Consider the following 16679-nt stretch of genomic DNA (forward strand, 5'->3'; position numbering starts at 1 on the left):
GAGAGAGTGTCTAGAGAAGGACATGTGGGTAAATTATAGAAGGGGACATGTATGAGAGAGTGTGACAAGGGGATGAGGGTGAGGCATGAAGTAAACACTATGAGAGAGAGTGAGAGATAAAGATACATGAGACAAAGAGAGTAGGTAGTAGGGGACATGATAGAGGCTATGGGGTGGCATGAGAAACACAAGGTAGACATGTAGAAAGAATTTGTGAGATAAAGAGATATGAGGAGGGGACATAAGAGTGAGATAAGAGGAAATATGGTGAGAGACATGTGCAAGAGAGATTGTGAGAGACAAAGATACATGAGTATGAGATATGGGGTAGATATAAAGGGTAAATAGGGGGAAGAGATTAAGAGAGGAGGAAAAGGAGAGATTTAAAGAGATTAAGGAGGTAGGGAGGTAGAGAGATGGTGTAGAGATAAATGGTAATAAAGGAGACGATATGGTAACTAGGGGTGGAAATAGGACAAAGGGAGAAATGTAGGAAGGTATGAGGTAGAAAGAGACAATGTCGAAGGGCAGAGAGATTAGGTACAAAGAAAGAGAATAATTAGGGCATCAAATGGATAAAAATGGTGATGGGGGGAGGAATTTGGGAGGGAGAGAGAGGGAGGGAGAGAGAGAGAGAGAGAGAGGGATTTGGTAATTAGGGGATGGATGAAAATTAGAACAAAATATTAGATATTATATCAAATTTTGAAATAAGGTTGAAATTTATAAATTTGGGAAAATATTAAATTAATGAAGTTAAAATTAAAAGAATGTTCTAAAGTAACGCTAAATTTGTTATGAGAAAGTGTTATAAAGTTATCTTTAAAAGAAAGTTTAAGTTTACAAATAAAATCAAGCTTTATAAATTAATTCAAAATATATAAATATAGTTGAATTTCAAAAGGGATTTGTGGGTGTGGGTTTGTGTGTGTGAGAGAGAGAGCGGGGGGGGGGGGGGGGGGGAATAGGAGAGTGGGGAGGGTCTACATTGTGAGGAGGGGGTGGAGTGTGTAGACAAGGAAGGGTGAGCAAATTATAGAAAGGGACATGTGAGAGAGAGTGTGAGAAGGGGATGACAGTGAGGCATGAAGCAAACACTATGAGAGAGAGTGAGAGATAAAGATACATGACACAAAGAGGGAAGGTAGTAGGGGACATGACACAGGTTGTGGGGGGCATGAGAGACACAAGGTATATATATTGAGAGAATTTGAGAGATAAAGATATATGAGGAGGGGACATGAGAGTGAGCTAAGAGGAAATATTGTGAGAGATATGTGCAAGAGAGATTGTGAGAGATAAAGATACATGAGTGAGAGATATGGGGTAGATATAGAGGGTAAAAGAGGGAAGAGATTGCGAGAGGAGGGAGAGGAGACTTAAAGAGATTAAGGAGGTAGGGAAGCAGAGAGATGATGTAAAGATATATGGTAATAAAGGAGAGGATATGGTAACTAGGGGTGGAAATAGGACAAAGGGACAAATGTAGGAAGATATGAGATAGAAAGAGATAATGTCGAAGGGGAGAGAGATTAGGCAGAGAGAAAGAAAATAATTAGTGCATTGAATGGATGGAAATGGTGATGAGGTGAGGAATTTGGGAAGGAGAGAGAGGGAGAGGGAGAGAGATGTGGTAATTAGGGAATGAATGACAATTAGGGTCCAAAAGAGATGAAGACACGATGAGAAGAGGGAGAGAGGTGGGGGGGGGGGGTGAGAGAGAGAGAGAGAGAGAGAGAGAGAGAGAGAGAGGTGTTGAGGGACATGGGCTAGGGCTATATGGTAATCAAGAAGAATAAAATGGTGAGAGGGGGAGGGATATAAGAGAAAGAGGGAATAAGAGAGAGAATAGGGGAGAGATGGGGTAAATATAATAATTATGAAATATGATCTATAAATGGACATGGTAATGAAGGAAGGAAGAGAGGATAATAGTGATAAGTGGGTGGAGGGGGGTGGGGGGGTTAAATAGGAGAAGATTTTTTGAGAGAAGGGTGGGGAGAGAGGGAAAGAGAGTAATTATGGGGAAAGTTATATGTATTATATGTTTGGGAAAGAGAGATGTGTGAGAGAGAGTAAGAGACATGATGTAAAGATATATAAGGTATTTAGGGGGAAGCAATTGCTAGAGGGGTAGGGAGATGGAAGAAAAATAGAAGGGGGAGTGGGGAGAGAGAGAGGTTAATATAGAAAGAGGATAATTTGGGGGGAGAGAGAGAGAGAGAGTCTCCAATATGACTTCCCTATATATTATAGAATAAATGAGTCCCAATACATCATTTTCTCTATTTCAAATTATAATCTACTTTATTCAGCATCAAACTTATGCTAATGCTAATGAAAATCAAAACTCTAATTTCAATACTAAATTTAATTATAATTACTTCCTTAAAAATTATATTTTTAAGATCACATTTATTATTAGGTCACACAAGTTTTTTATTTTCAAAGGGAAACTTTTGTATTATACATATTTTTTAGGTGAACATATAAAATATATACAATTTTAGTAATTATATTTTACTTTTGTATATTAACTATAATAACGTCTTCATTTTGCGTCGAGTGCTACTAGCTTATATATATTTTATATATATAAAATAAGCCGAGAGATATCCTTCTTGAGGCGCCTATTTTCATAATCTCACTCACAATAGGCGCCTCAGAAGGATATCTCTTAGAATATATATAAGCTAGTAAAATATTTACACTACTAAGTTTAATAACTTTCAAAGCCTACCTATATTAATACATTGAAGTTTATTTTCGTTCCCACTAAACACTACATAATACTTAGGACTTAAATTTTTCTCTTCTATTATATAAAAAAGGTAAATTAATTTATATTTAATACTTTTTTTAGTAGACATTATCATTAAATTCTTAATAGTCAAATAATATTAAAAAAGGTAAAGTAATTTATATTTAATACTTTTTTAGTAGACATTATCATTAAATTCTTAATAGTCGAATACTATATTGATGAAGATTTAATATACTTTTTTTTTAAAACACATATATACACACACACATACATACATACATCTAGATGTGTATACATGTATGTATGTATATATATAAGTGTGTGTACACACACACACACATATAAAAGAACACTTTAATACAAAGTAAAATATTTTTTCTATTATCTTTCATAACATATATTTTGGTAGCTATTGCACACTAAAATTTCTAGTTTTAATGGGTATATCGTAATTGTTTATAAAACAAGAGCTCTAGGAGAGCATGAGTCCCTACCTTGTGCAATTTAAAAATCGGAAAAAGATAGTTTTGGATATTAGGTTTATTTTGGTCACCTAAAGATTTCATTTTTACAAAAATTACTGAGTTAGTTATCAAAATTTCAATACCAGCATATCACAAAAAATTAGCTAAAAACTTATAAAGAAGAATATATGCAATTTTATGTCCTATATTAAATATAATAATACTCTTCACGGTTCCAACTAGAAAACAATAATTTAATTATCTCCACTTGGATGCATGGGGCCCACATAGGAATGAAGGGGTGCAAGCTCTTAAGCAATGGCACCCCTGTATTATACAACGCACTAAATGGAATAAAATTAAAAAACCTACCGAGTACCAAGCATCTTTAAACTGACACAACTACCTATCACTACCATTTTTTTCTTAGAAAAATAGTTGGCATTAGTAATTCATAAACATTTAAAATTTATTTTTTCAATCAAACTTCGTTGTTAATGGTGATGATAGCCCTTGGAGCACATTTCTGTGTGAATGATAGTCATTAAATGTAATTCATGATTGTAGTTGATATTTTTCTTTATTTTTTGAACTTGAAAATAAATATAAACCCTAGAAATAAGTGAACATAAATTATTTTAAAAATAAAAACTTTGTTAAACTTTAAAACGTGATTTTTTGGGATCTTAGGGGGTCTAGTGAAAACATTAGTTCCTGCCTACTATTAATAGGCCTAGACTAATAATAAATAATATTATTTTTAAATAAAGATAATCATAATTATAATTACTAAGGTTGGGTCCCATGGGCCCCTGCTTGCTTAAAGGGGAGCGGTCCTATGAATTTTAAAAAATTAGCTCCTAATTTCAAAGAAGCGGGTGGTCCCATGAATTTGAAAATGAAATCAGCTTAAACTTTTAAATTTATGATAATATAGATTGTTCTTTTTACATTTTTTTGCCGAATTATTTCACTTTGGAGGGAAAACGAAGGATAGGTTGTTGTCAAGTGGCAAATTCTTTCCTAAGTTGGTGGGGCTATTTCCAGCCTTACCCGATTTTCATCAGCTCAACTAAAAAATAGGGACTTCTAGTTAATAGGAAAAGATTCAAAATTAAGCTTTAGCCCCTAGAAAGTAATCATGTGACCTTCACCTCCTTAAATATAGAGCCCAAGCCCCCTCAATAGGACCCTTGCCTAAGAATTAGGCTAGCTATTTTTCGTTACAAACATTCTATTCCTAAAATTGACGTTTCTTTATCATATAAATTTTTTGAATCTGCGCACCGACGGTCGCGATCACCCCTAATCCTTTAATGTTCCTGGAACCCTAACCCTAAATGAACAAACCCTACAAATCCTCTCCAGTTTAACAGTCAATAACGTAAATATGTGATAAATGTGCAGAGTGCAATCTCGCTCAATAAGATTGTTTCGCGAATAGAGGGGCAGCTTAGTTAGATTTAGACCTCTGAGTTGTTAAGTTTCTCTTTCAAAGCGATAATGCGCGGTACATATAAATTATGCCTTGCTCTTAAGTATTCGTGTCTTAAATCATCTTGCATTTGCTTTCCTTTTTTCTTGATGAGTTGTATGCTTCAGGTTGATTCTGATTGATTTTTGAAACTATTTGATTGAGTAATAGCACGTTGTAATTGAGCTTTGAGAGTCCGCTGGTGAAATTTCATAGAATGCTCCTATGGAGTTTGAATGAATTATTTTTCTGTTGTCTGAGAAAATTTGTAGAGGCAGCTGATGAAAATTAATAAAATGGGTAATTTGCGGCTGAAATCTGTGATGCCAACACCTTGGAGAACTGATGCCTCGTCTATTTTTTTAGCTTTTATTTTGATTTGAACGAAATAATGATTGTCGTTGATGTCAGTATGAGGATTTGCGGTATGTAAGGAGTGAAATGAGGATGAAGTATTCCCTATTGGTTTGACTGCCGGAATGATGGCAATCTGTATTAGCTCTATCTGATCACTCTCTTCGCATCCTTGCTTTTCATTCTGTATCATTGTTTCTCGAAAGTTTATAGTCTCTTCATGTTCAAGAATCTTTTCAAGTTTTCGCGAGACTACTTTTATTTTTAAGAATAGCGTTTCATTTTAACATGTTTTGATGCCTTTTTCAGTTATCGCTCGCTTGTTAATGAGCGAGCTTTATTTAAATAGGATGTTCTGTGAACCGGTTTTAGTGAAAATGATGGGATGGCGTGTTAGGGTAAGGGCTCTTAGAAGTAAGGCCTCTTAATATTTCAAGGTAATGCGCCTAAAATTCAAATTTTAGGCTAGATTAAGAGACTTCTTTGCATGAGGAACCAGGTATAGTATTTCTTGCATTTGACATTCGTCGAAGATCCTTAAAGAGCCTTTCATGAAAAGTAGGCATATCGTTAATAATCTTTTCTGAGCGTGACAGCAAATTTTACATTTGAGAAGTCATTGAAGGATCACCAAGCAGTTCATAAGTACTGATTTTTAAAATGTTCCACTACCAAAATTATTGATGTATATTGATTCTTTTGGAAACTTAAAACCCCTACACTGCTGACATGCAGGTGAAATGACCTGTTAGACTTTCACTTTTCTGAATTACTCGGAACCAAATGAGTATGTGATCATTTCAAATAACATAAGGTATGATCCAGAACACTTCACTTTTTGCCTCAATACAACTGAACAATGACGGATATTACCTTCGTTATGGAATTCTAAACAATATCCTTATATTCTCAAAGCTAGTTACAACGCTAACAATAACGATCTATTAATGTATGATAGAACCTTATGTTATCCGGGACTGCACCTTAATTGGTGATACAACTTCTCAAAATTCGACTAGCACTTTATATTGACTCGCATTGCAACCTATGTAACTAATATAACCTTCCAAAATGACAGAACACCTCCTTGTGTAACTAGTGTGGTACTGAGGATTGTTGTTGCTGGCTGGAAATGATTTAAATCGCTAGCAGTAAAACTAAGTGTCCTCAAGGTTGAGATTAATGGATTTAAATCTGAAACTAGTGTTCAGCCTATGTTTTCAGATCTACTATATATTGATTTATAATAGCTCTCCAAAATCCCTCAAGACCAATGTAAAAAACTTTAAAATGCAAAGGGTAAGCTTTAACAGCAACTTATGATGTACCGAATAATGAAATCTTCAACAACGGGCCGCACTGACACTGTAGAAGTTACACGTGAACCCTAAAAATGTTTTGAAATCCTCAACGAAACAATACATTTGTTATCACTAGATGTAATCACTTAAAATCGGCAAGAAGGGTTTTCATCCTGATCCCACATGTAGAGTTCAAAAAGATGTCTTCCCCGCAATCTTCAAACAAGACAACCAAAACTCAAATGTCAATGTTCAGATTGAAAATTCCAAAATGAGAGAAAAAGCTAGATGATGCTACCGAGATCCTCTTTTTGTTCTTTTCTAAAGCTTTGATTAAATTTTAAAAAAATGGAATTTAATTTTTTAAGTTTTAATATTAATTTGGGGTAATATCAAAGCCTTTTTTAATATTGTTTCAATAATAGTTGGAAAACTTGGACATTGCTGTGCAGGCAAAGAAAAGTGTGGAACTGAAAATAGAAAAGATTGCTTAAAATCAATTAGAAATGTTTTTAAAAAAAAATGAGAAAATGCATTCAATGAGTCAATTAATGTGGGGCACAAAACTTCATTTATATGAGGAATGCTAATGGCCTGAAGCAAAATACTGAGGAGTTTTTTGTAAAACTAAAAGTAAATATATCATTACAAATTTACAACTACAACATCTTCCTCTTCTTAACTCCAGTAACAAGGGAAAGGCACAACTAGAGGGACTAGTCCGAGAAGCTTGCACCGGGTGTGTCTGTGTTGTTATATGCCCTAATCAGATGCTAATTTTTCCCCACTTTTTTTGACACAGTTTCTGTAGTTTATTTTGCTTTATACTGTTATGCACAACAGCGGCTGAGTTTTTCTATTGGACATGGTCAGTCAACATTCCACTGCTAACTGATAGCAATCAGTTAGCAAGGGCTTGGAAGCCATGTAAAGCCCACTTTCATCATCTAATCTCAAGCCAAATCACTGCAATCAGAAAGCATTGAGGAAATTTTCTATTAGACATGGTGAGTCAACATTCTACTGTTAACTGATAGCAATCAGCTAGCAAGGGCTTGGAAGCCATGTGAGCCCACTTTCCTCATCTAATCTCAAGCCAAATCACTGCAATCAGAAAACATTGAGGAAACATGCGCTGGCAAGTTTTTGAAAAGAAACTCGCTGACTTTTTCTATAATTTTTTTTTCCCATCAATTGGTAGTGTGGTATACCTCCTCTCCTTAGTGCAGCTGCAAACCATCTCAAATGTCTAATAAATGAGAGCAGGTAAGGGTTTAAATAATCAGAAAATGTGTGGGTTGAAGTCTACTAAGGTAGGGGTCCCATGTAAGCTCACTTTCCTCATCTAATCTCAAGCCAACTCACTGCAATCAGAAAACATTGAGGAGACATGTGCTGGTGAGATTTTGAAAAGAAACTCAGCCGACTTTTTCTGTAATTTTTTTTTTTTTTTTTTGCATCAATTAGTAGTGTGGTATACCTCCTCTTCTTAGTGCAACTGCAAACCATCTCAAATGTCTAAGCAGGTAAGGGTTCAAATAATCAGAAAATGTGTGTGGGTTGAAGTCTAGTAAGGTAGGGGTCCCATGGGAGAGGGGCTTGGGCTCTATTTTTGTGGAGCCGGTTTCTACATGATAATTTTGAAGGGGGGCCTCAAGGTTTAATTGGAATCTTTTCTTACAAAATAAGAGCCCTGACTTTTTAGCCCTCTCAATTTGAGCTGATTAATGACATTATAAATTTAAATTCTTTAAGCCAAATTCATAGTATCATTAGCTTCCTTAAATCTAAGAGTTAAAATTTTAAAGCTGAAACAAATTTGAAAATATCAAACAGCCACCCACTCTATTTATAAGGAAGCCCCCTCCATAGAACCCCAGCCTAAGTGCATTAAGTTTTTGGTGTTTTAATGTTTTTATGGAATGTTGGCTAGTAGCGCTATGGGATGGAGTTTTGTCACTTCTTAGATGTATTATGCAAGTAGGATTTAAGTGGTGGATGATGAAGATTGATGGTATGGGACATCGTCAGAGGTCTTTAGAAAACTTCTTTGTATGACTTTGCTGGCTGTTACGGTAACAAATTTGCCGTCTGTGGTGAAAATCTCTTCTGTGGCAAATACTTGCCACCTGCAGCAGATGTTACAGTACTGTGGTAAACATAGAATACTACGACAATGTTCCAAATAGTTAGACGACCTTGCAATTGTCCTGAAGAATTTGCAAATGCAGGGGTAATTTAGTACTGGCACATCTGGCAAATGCACCATTATGTGGACAGAAATGGAATATGAAGAGTCTGTGTAGTTTGATGTCTATTTTACTGATTGGCTTGTCATTTTTTGATGGCTCTTTTTAGGGATGTTGTTATGAGTGGCATTGCAGTACAGCTGGTGAGCCCAGATCGTTTTTGGAGTTCATCGATGCTACCGAGGCACCAAAAAGATCTGTAAACAACCATTCTGATAGTGTAATGTATAGTATGTACTCTCTTGAGATGGAGTGCAACAACATTGGGGAAACAAGTGCGTTCACATGTTTAATTACTGTGCTCTGTTCGTTGTGTTTACCTTCATATTCAGTTGTTCATTTTATTGGCCAACTGTTTGAAATGGTGGAGTCTTTACCTAGGGTGTTTTTGAGTTTATATTGTTACCTCCCTGTTTTTGATTGCAGCGTGAATAATATTCCATCTGTTTATGTATCATTGACTGTCTGGATCCGAAGCTTGCACTTTATTTGCTGCACATATGTTCTCTAAAACCTGTTGAGCTTTATATTCTAACCAGCAAGGATGTGAAATATTAAGTAGTGTATTGAGGTTACTTTCTTTTGTTGATTGGGAGCCATTTGAGATTGGCATGCCGTGCGTCTAAAGTGTGCGTTGAGGTCTTCTTATTATATAGGTGTACGCTTCTTGCTTACAGTGCATTGACTCTTTTAGGACCTGAAGCATGCGTTTCTGTTTTCTGTTTTCAAACTGATTTGCTCCATATTTGGTGCTGAACGTATTTTAGCTCTATATTATCAGGCGATTTGAGACAGTGTGTGCTGAGGTCATTTTATCACATATTCATTTATGATGGCAGTTTGAGGAATATGTTCCTTGTTTTTGGATGGACGACTCTTCTAGGAGCTGAAGCACGTGCTTCTTTTGCTGTTTTCTAGTTGATTCTATTGATTGCTTCATATTTTGCGGCAAAACCTATTTGAGACTTATATTCCCATGCTAGGATTTGAACTCTTAAAAATTGAAATGCAAAACTATAAAACAGAGAGGACTGTCTGAATTATTTTCTAGTAGATAGCAAGAATTGTAACTGTATCCTATACGCTAGTCATATTTATTCTTATCTTTTAGCTCGAAGGTAATGGCATCAGTCGTGAAGCAGCAGATGTGGATTCAAAATAAATTATTTCATAACCAAAGAGAACAGTCAGTCAAAGGAACGTGTAGGATTGGTATGAAGGGGCTATGGAGTGACTTGGTTATTCATGGTGAACAGAAGGGTCTGAAGTATGGGATGGCCTTGAGGAGTAACGAAGGAGCTGCTTGGAGCAGTGTTGTCAGGGACATGATTGAGGGTGTGAAGTTTGGAGCTGCGGGGCAGTGTGATGTAGGGTCAGGAACGTTATATAGGGTGCAAAGCTTAGAGCTTCAGGGCAAAATGGTGAAGGGTCCTTTTAGTGATGAATCTGAGGTGAAAAAGGTTTTTGTATCAAATTAATATCAATGATTCTCTAAAAGGATCTGAAGCATGTGCTTCTTTTTCTGTTTTCAATTGATTCTATTAAAGTCCCATAGTGCTGCAAAACCTATTTGATGCTTACATATTACCATGGCAGGATTTGAACTGTTAAAAGTGAATTGCAGATCTTTAAAACGGATAGAGCTCTCTGCACTATTTTTTAATAGATAGCTAAATTATAACCCGACACTAATCAAGGTTATTATTTTTTGTCTTTAAGTTAATGCATCAGTTGTGAAGTTGCAGACGTGGATTCAAAGTAAAATATTTCATAACCAAAGAGAACAGGCAGTTGAAGTGTCATGTAAGACCAGTTTGAAAAGGGCTGTGGAGTGGCTGGGTCATTCACAGTGAGGAGTAGGGTCCAGAGTATGGGTGGGCCTGAGGAGTAACAAAGGAGCTGCTTGGAACAGTGCAGTGTAGGGTCTTGTCCAGGACTTGATCCGAAGTGTCCAGTTTGGAGCTGCGTGGAGCAGTGCAGTGTAGGGTCTTGCCGGGGACTTGATCTGAGGTGTGAAGTATAGAGCTGCTTGGAGCAGTGTGGTGTAGGGTCTTGTTGGGACTTGATCCAAATGTAAAGTTTGGAGCTGCTTGGAGTTGTGTGGTGTAGGGTTTTGTTGGGGACTTATATAAGGTGTAAAGTTTGGAGCTGCTTGGAGCAGTGTGGTGTAGGGTTTTGTCAGGGACTTGAAGTGTAATGTTTGGAGCTGTGTGGAGCTGTGTGGTCTAGATTCTTGTTAAGGACTGGATCCGAGGTGTAGAGTTTGAATCTGCCTGGAGCAGTGTGGTGCAGGGTCTTGTCAGGGACATGATCCGAGGTGTAAAGGTTGAAGCTGCATGGAGCAGTGTGGTGTAGGGTTCTGGTTGGGGGCTTGATCCGAGGTGTAAAGTTGTGGAGCTGTGTGGAGCAGTGTGGTGTAGGGTCTTGTGAGGGATTGGATCCGAGGTGTAAAATTCGAAACTGCTTGGAGCAGTGTGGTGTAGGGTCTTGTCAGGGACATGATCTGAGGTGTAAAATTGGAGCTGCCTGTAGCAGTGTGGTGTAGGGTCTTGTTGGGTACATGATCCGAGGTGTAAAGTTTAGAGCTGCATGGAGCAGTGCAGTGTAGAGTCTTGCAAGGGACTGGATCTGGGATTCAAAGTTTGGAGCTGCTTGGAGCAGTGTGGTGTAGGGTCTTGTTAGCAACATGATCCGAGGTGTAAAGTTGGAGCTGCCGGGAGCAGTGTGGTGTAGGGTCTTGTCGGGGACATGATCTGAGGTGTAAAGCTTGGAGCTGCGTGGAGCAGTGTGGTGTAGGGTCTAGTTGGGGACATGGTCCAAGGTGTAAAGTTTGGAGCTGTGTGGAGCAGTGTGGTGTAGGGTCTTGTCGGGGACATGATCCAAGGTGTAAAGTATGGAGCTGCATGGAGCAGTGTGGTGTAGGGTCTTGTGGGGGACATGATCCGAGGTGTGAAGTTTGGAGCTGCATGGAGCAGTGTGGTGTAGGGTCTAGTTGGGAACATGGTCCGAGGTGTAAAGTTTGGAGCTGCGTGGAGCAGTGTGGTGTAGGGTCTTGTCGGGGACATGGTCCGAGGTGTATGGTTTGGAGCTACCTGGAGCAGTGTGGTGTAGGGTCTTGTCCGGGACATGATCCGAGGTGTAAAGTTGGAGCTGTGTGGAGCAGTGTGGTGTAGGGTCTTGTTGGGGACATGATCCAAGGTGTAAAGTTGGAGCTGCCTGGAGCAGTGTGGTGTAGGGTCTTGTTGAGGACATGACCTGAGGTGTAAAGTTGGAGCTGCCTGGAGCAGTGTGGTGTAGGGTCTTGTCGGGGACATGAACCGAGGTGTAAAGTTGGAGCTGCCTGGAGCAGTTTGGTGTAGGATCTTGTTGGGGACATGATCTGAGGTGTAAAGTTTGGAGCTGCATGGAGCAGTGTGGTGTAGGGTCGTGTCGGGGACATGATCCGAGGTGTAAAGTTTGAAGCTGCATGGAGCAGTGTGGTGTAGGGTCTTGTTGGGGGCTTGATCTGAGGTGTAAAGTTGTGGAGCTGCGTGGGGCAGTGTGGTGTAGGGTCAATTGGGGGCTTGATCCAGGTGTAAAATTTGAAGCTGCTTGGAGCAGTGTGGTGTAGGGTCTTGTCTGGGAGATGATCCGAGGTGTAAAGTTGGAGCTGCCTGGAGCAGTGTGGTGTAGGGTCTTGTCGGGGACATGATCCAAGGTGTAAAGTTTGGTGGTGTGTGGGGCAGTGCGGTGTAGGGTCTTGTTGGGGGCTTGATCCAAGGTGTAAAGTTTTGGAGCTGCATGGAGCAGTGTGGTGTAGGGTCTTGTTAGGTACTGGATCTGAGGTGAAACTTTTTGAGCTGTAGGGCAGTGTGGTGAGTGGTCTTGTCAGGAACAGATCAGAGGTGAGAAATTAGGAGCTGTTAGGGAACAGTGTGTCATAGGATTGTGCCAAGGGTCATGACCCAAGGATAACTTTTGGAGCTGCAGGGCAGTGTGGTGAGTGTTCTTGTCAGGAACAGATCAGAGGCGAGAAATTTGGAGCTGTTAGGAACAGTGTGGCATAGGATTGTGCCAAGGGTCATGATCCAAGGATAAAAGGTGCTATGCAAAGGCATTTGGCAAGGGAAGTTGGATTGCTGAGAGGGGTTGGTGGTTTCTTTGTGTTGCAGTGTTGTAGGCAGGAAGTGGGCATAGGGCAGGCCACTAGGCAGGCAAATTAGCTATAAGGCATCAGGCACTGGGAGTTGGTTTGCTAAGAGCTTGGTTGTTTGAGTTGCAGTGTTGCAGGTAGAAAGTGGGCAAAGGGTGTGCCACACAAGCACAATGGATTGAGGTTGGCTAACTGAATGTGAATGATGAAATGCAGAGTGTCCTAAGGAAAGTGCACTAAGGCGGACTTAGATGAGTGGGTTTGCAAGGGTACACCTAGGAAGGTGGAAGTGCAGTGACGAAGGATGAGCGAGTGACATGATTTTGGAAGTAGAGATGTTTTTGGTCATTTTGGGTTGAGTTGTTGGGGACAGGAAATGAGTGCAGGGCAGGAGGTCAGTTAACAAGCAAAAATGATAACACAACAAAGAAGAGCCAAAGCTGAATGTGAATTTGAGATCACTTGGGGTGTTAAGAGCGTCTGAGTTAAGATGCAAGTATCAGGGATAAGGTTCTCAGAGGTACCATCAGAGAGGGACAACTCTGTAGAAGTCAAGGAGGTTCTTGTGGTATGTTGTTCAGTTAGGGACTGAGCAAATAGTTAACGGATGGGATTCATGCCATGTAATTCAACCATTCTACACTGACAATTGTAACATCTACAAATATGAGGTACCATCGGAGACGAAATCAATGGAAGTCAACGAGGTTCTTGCGTGGTGCTGTTCAATTTGGGACTGAGCAAAGAGTTAATGGATGGATTCATGCAGTGGAATCCAGTCTTTCTACATGACAGCTGTAACATGTATGATTATGTTTGATTATTGTCAGATCGTGAATGGCTGATGTGCCAGAATTAAAAGCTATTTAATATATTAGTTAACCATCTTGAGCATTTTCATTTAATTTTTATCAAAATTGATTAGGATAACATTCATCGCCACTTGGTTTTCCAAATTTATGGTGCAAGTTGCCTTCATTGGAACAGGATTGTGCGTGCTTCTATGCATTGCATTGAAAAGCCGGGGATAGAGAATATATTTGCTTGGACAACTATATTATTTTTAACTGGGAATTTTATTTATTTGGTTCTGAATTAACGAGTTAGAAATAATTTTTGATTCTTTTGATACTGGTAGGAAATTGGCAGCATTTTCTATTGTATTATAATTTGAGTTGAGTTCGGGTGAAGGACGTGAAGCGTGAATAGTTATCTCTTGTTTTATACGTTGGTAGTCACTTGGAAGCGAATTTTTACGGCTATGGTGTTTCTAGTCTTTCTAGAATAACATCAATTAGAGAGCAGCGCTAAGTATCAGGAAGTAGGAAGCACTAAAACAACATAATATAAACAAGCAAATAGTCAACGTCCCAGATAGCACAATACCCACAAAGAAATAGTGGTAGAACACTATCCTCAAATAGTAGGATGCCTCGTGAACATCAGAAAATAAACGTGGCGAAAAGAAGAGCTGAAATTAGTAAATCAAAAGAAAAGCACAAAAACCCTCAAAGAAACTCTTGTTAAACAAGAGACGCAATGCGTCATAGTTCCTGCCTAATGCATAATGGTTGTAGAAGTGTATATGAGTGAGAATCTAAATTAACATTTGAAAAAAAAAAGGAAAGGAAAGGTGGTTTTATAGTCCACGACACTATGCCATAGTTTTTGGGTTTACATATGGTGACAATGATATGGGACTACCTCGTACTCTTTTTCGAGAGGCGCTTGGCGCTACAAACAAGGCGTACATACCCTACCCCCCAGTGGGATTTGAACTTGATTTGATAAATGGGGTTGCAAGCTTTGGGTTTAACCATGAAGGAAACTCCGTAGTTAAGCATGCTCAGGCTAGAGTAGTACTGGGATGGGTGACCTCCCAGGAAGTCCCTGTGCTTCACCCCTATGAGCATCACCTAGATCCAATGAGTGCTAAGTGTTCCATTTATTCTCATGAGAGATGGATTCATGTTGAATCACTACTCATGAAACATGGGTCAATGAGTTTGACTCAAAAATCACACAATTAAATCCTGATAGCAATATCATAAATTAACATTGTGAATGCATTAATTTTTGCTTAGAAATGCACTTGTGATTTGATAGGATCACTCATATTTTGCTGTTAAATTCTCGCGCTAGAAATGCACTTGTGATTTGATATGATGACTCATATTTTGTTATTAAGTTCTCATGCTATATTATTATATCTTTGGGCATTTAAGCCCAAGAATAAGAGGCCAAAGTCCCCAATATGGCACTAAGTACTTAATATCATACTACGATCACTACATATGCTTTAGAGAAATTTGCACCTTCTACATTGACAACTTGAATTATGTGCAATAAGGAAATATATTCATACCAATATTTGAATCATAGAACTTGAAGAAGTGATGAAGCATTTAGAGTATCACATTATATGTTTAAGCATACCATGTATGCTACTAAAGAACCATAAGTAGTTAGAATAACTACCCCAACTATTATAATTCTCATCTTGATTATCAATGGAACTCATACTTTTTCTAATCATTAGCACTAGTTCTAATCATTAGCACTAGACAAAAACTAGGATAGAGATAAATAGCAGTATGCAACAATAACAACATAAACATAAATGTAGAAGAGAAAAAAAAGATAGATAATATAGAGGAGGAAGAGGAAGATAGATAAAAATAGAGAGAGAGAGACAGAGAGAGAGAGAGAGAGAGAGAGAGAGAGAGATATTTTTAATAAAACAAATAATCAAAATAAAATCATGGTTATAATAAAAAATTAAAATATATTATATTTTAATTAATAAAACTAAGAATTTAATTTTTATATTAAAACTCACATTTCTATAAGAAAAAATGAAATGTATTGAAATATAAAAATATTTTATAAGTAAAACTAATTGTTTAATTTTACACAATTAGAGAATGTTTACTATTTAATGTTTTGTATTTCCAAATTTTTATTATTTCTTTTTTGTGGTTATTTATTTAGTATTTTTTTTATATGAAATATTATTATTAATTTAATATTAAAATATATATTTAAGTTTTAAATGTATTTAAACTAAATAATAAATTGTTTAAATAAAAAAATAATAATAATAAATTATATAATTTATAAATTGTAACACTTATTAATTATATATATTACAAACACTATTATAAAATATAATTAAAAAATAATATTGTTTAATTTATTTTTATAAAAGTAAAATAATAGTAATAATTTAACTACTCTTATTAAAAAATAAAAAAAAATAAAAAAATGAGAAATTCGAATACAAAGATATAACATATTGAAATTATATTAAAAAAGACATATATATATATATATATATATATATATATATATATATATATATATATATATATATATATATATATATAATTTTAATTTATGCATTGCATGAAATTTTAAGAAAAAGTTATATCAAATAGTAAAAAATAAACATCAATGTAAAACTAATAATAAATATATTTAAAATTAAAAATTAAAAATATTTAATAGATTGTGATAATATTGATTAGACATGTGTGAGGTGGAAGATAAAATGATTGAAAAAATAAAATCTTATCAACTTGTCACAAATGTGAAAAAGATAAAGTTGTAATTAATACACATTAATGCAAGATAAAGTTGTTAAAAAATATTTGTATTTTTTGTTGAAGAAAATTAATTTTCTCCCCTACCAAAAATAGTATGGACCAATAGAATGGATGAAAAATGCAATTTCTAAAATAATGAAAAATTAGAAAAAGATATAAACATTTGAAATCTCATATAATCTTTTAAATTCTTTGATTTGATTGGTTAGTTTTAATGTCATATTTGCATTGACATGAATGCATAAGTATTCCTGCCTTGGCAGGAACTAAAAACACCCACAACGAACAGGATGTCTGAGGAATAGGATGAAACGAACGTGGCGGAAAGAAAAGCTA

The 16679-nt window shown here is 36.8% G+C and overlaps 1 protein-coding gene and 2 non-coding genes across 3 annotated transcripts; all 3 read left to right on the forward strand.

Moving 5' to 3' along the window:
• The first annotated feature begins 4536 nt into the window (after positions 1-4536).
• On the forward strand, positions 4537-13623 carry LOC149536717 (uncharacterized). The gene is made up of 2 exons (XM_089804337.1): positions 4537-4738; positions 9718-13623. The coding sequence occupies exon 2, from the start codon at positions 9728-9730 to the stop codon at positions 10082-10084; it is 357 nt and encodes a 118-aa protein (XP_089660463.1). The 5' UTR covers positions 4537-4738; positions 9718-9727; the 3' UTR covers positions 10085-13623.
• Positions 4972-5056, forward strand: LOC149536718 (small nucleolar RNA Z101). The gene has a single exon (XR_016358237.1). It is a non-coding gene; the product is annotated as a small nucleolar RNA Z101 (small nucleolar RNA).
• Positions 5137-5217, forward strand: LOC149536719 (small nucleolar RNA Z102/R77). The gene has a single exon (XR_016358240.1). It is a non-coding gene; the product is annotated as a small nucleolar RNA Z102/R77 (small nucleolar RNA).
• Positions 13624-16679: the final 3056 nt, after the last annotated feature.

The sequence above is a fragment of the Cupressus sempervirens genome, chromosome 10 (genome assembly GCF_028749045.1).
Source record: "Cupressus sempervirens isolate cs-2001-9-10 chromosome 10, ASM2874904v1, whole genome shotgun sequence".
Taxonomy (NCBI): domain Eukaryota; kingdom Viridiplantae; phylum Streptophyta; class Pinopsida; order Cupressales; family Cupressaceae; genus Cupressus; species Cupressus sempervirens.

Excerpts from the sequence above, each read along its gene's own strand:
- LOC149536717 (XM_089804337.1), top strand. The coding sequence starts at position 9,728 with ATGGCATCAGTCGTGAAGCAGCAGATGTGGATTCAAAATAAATTATTT.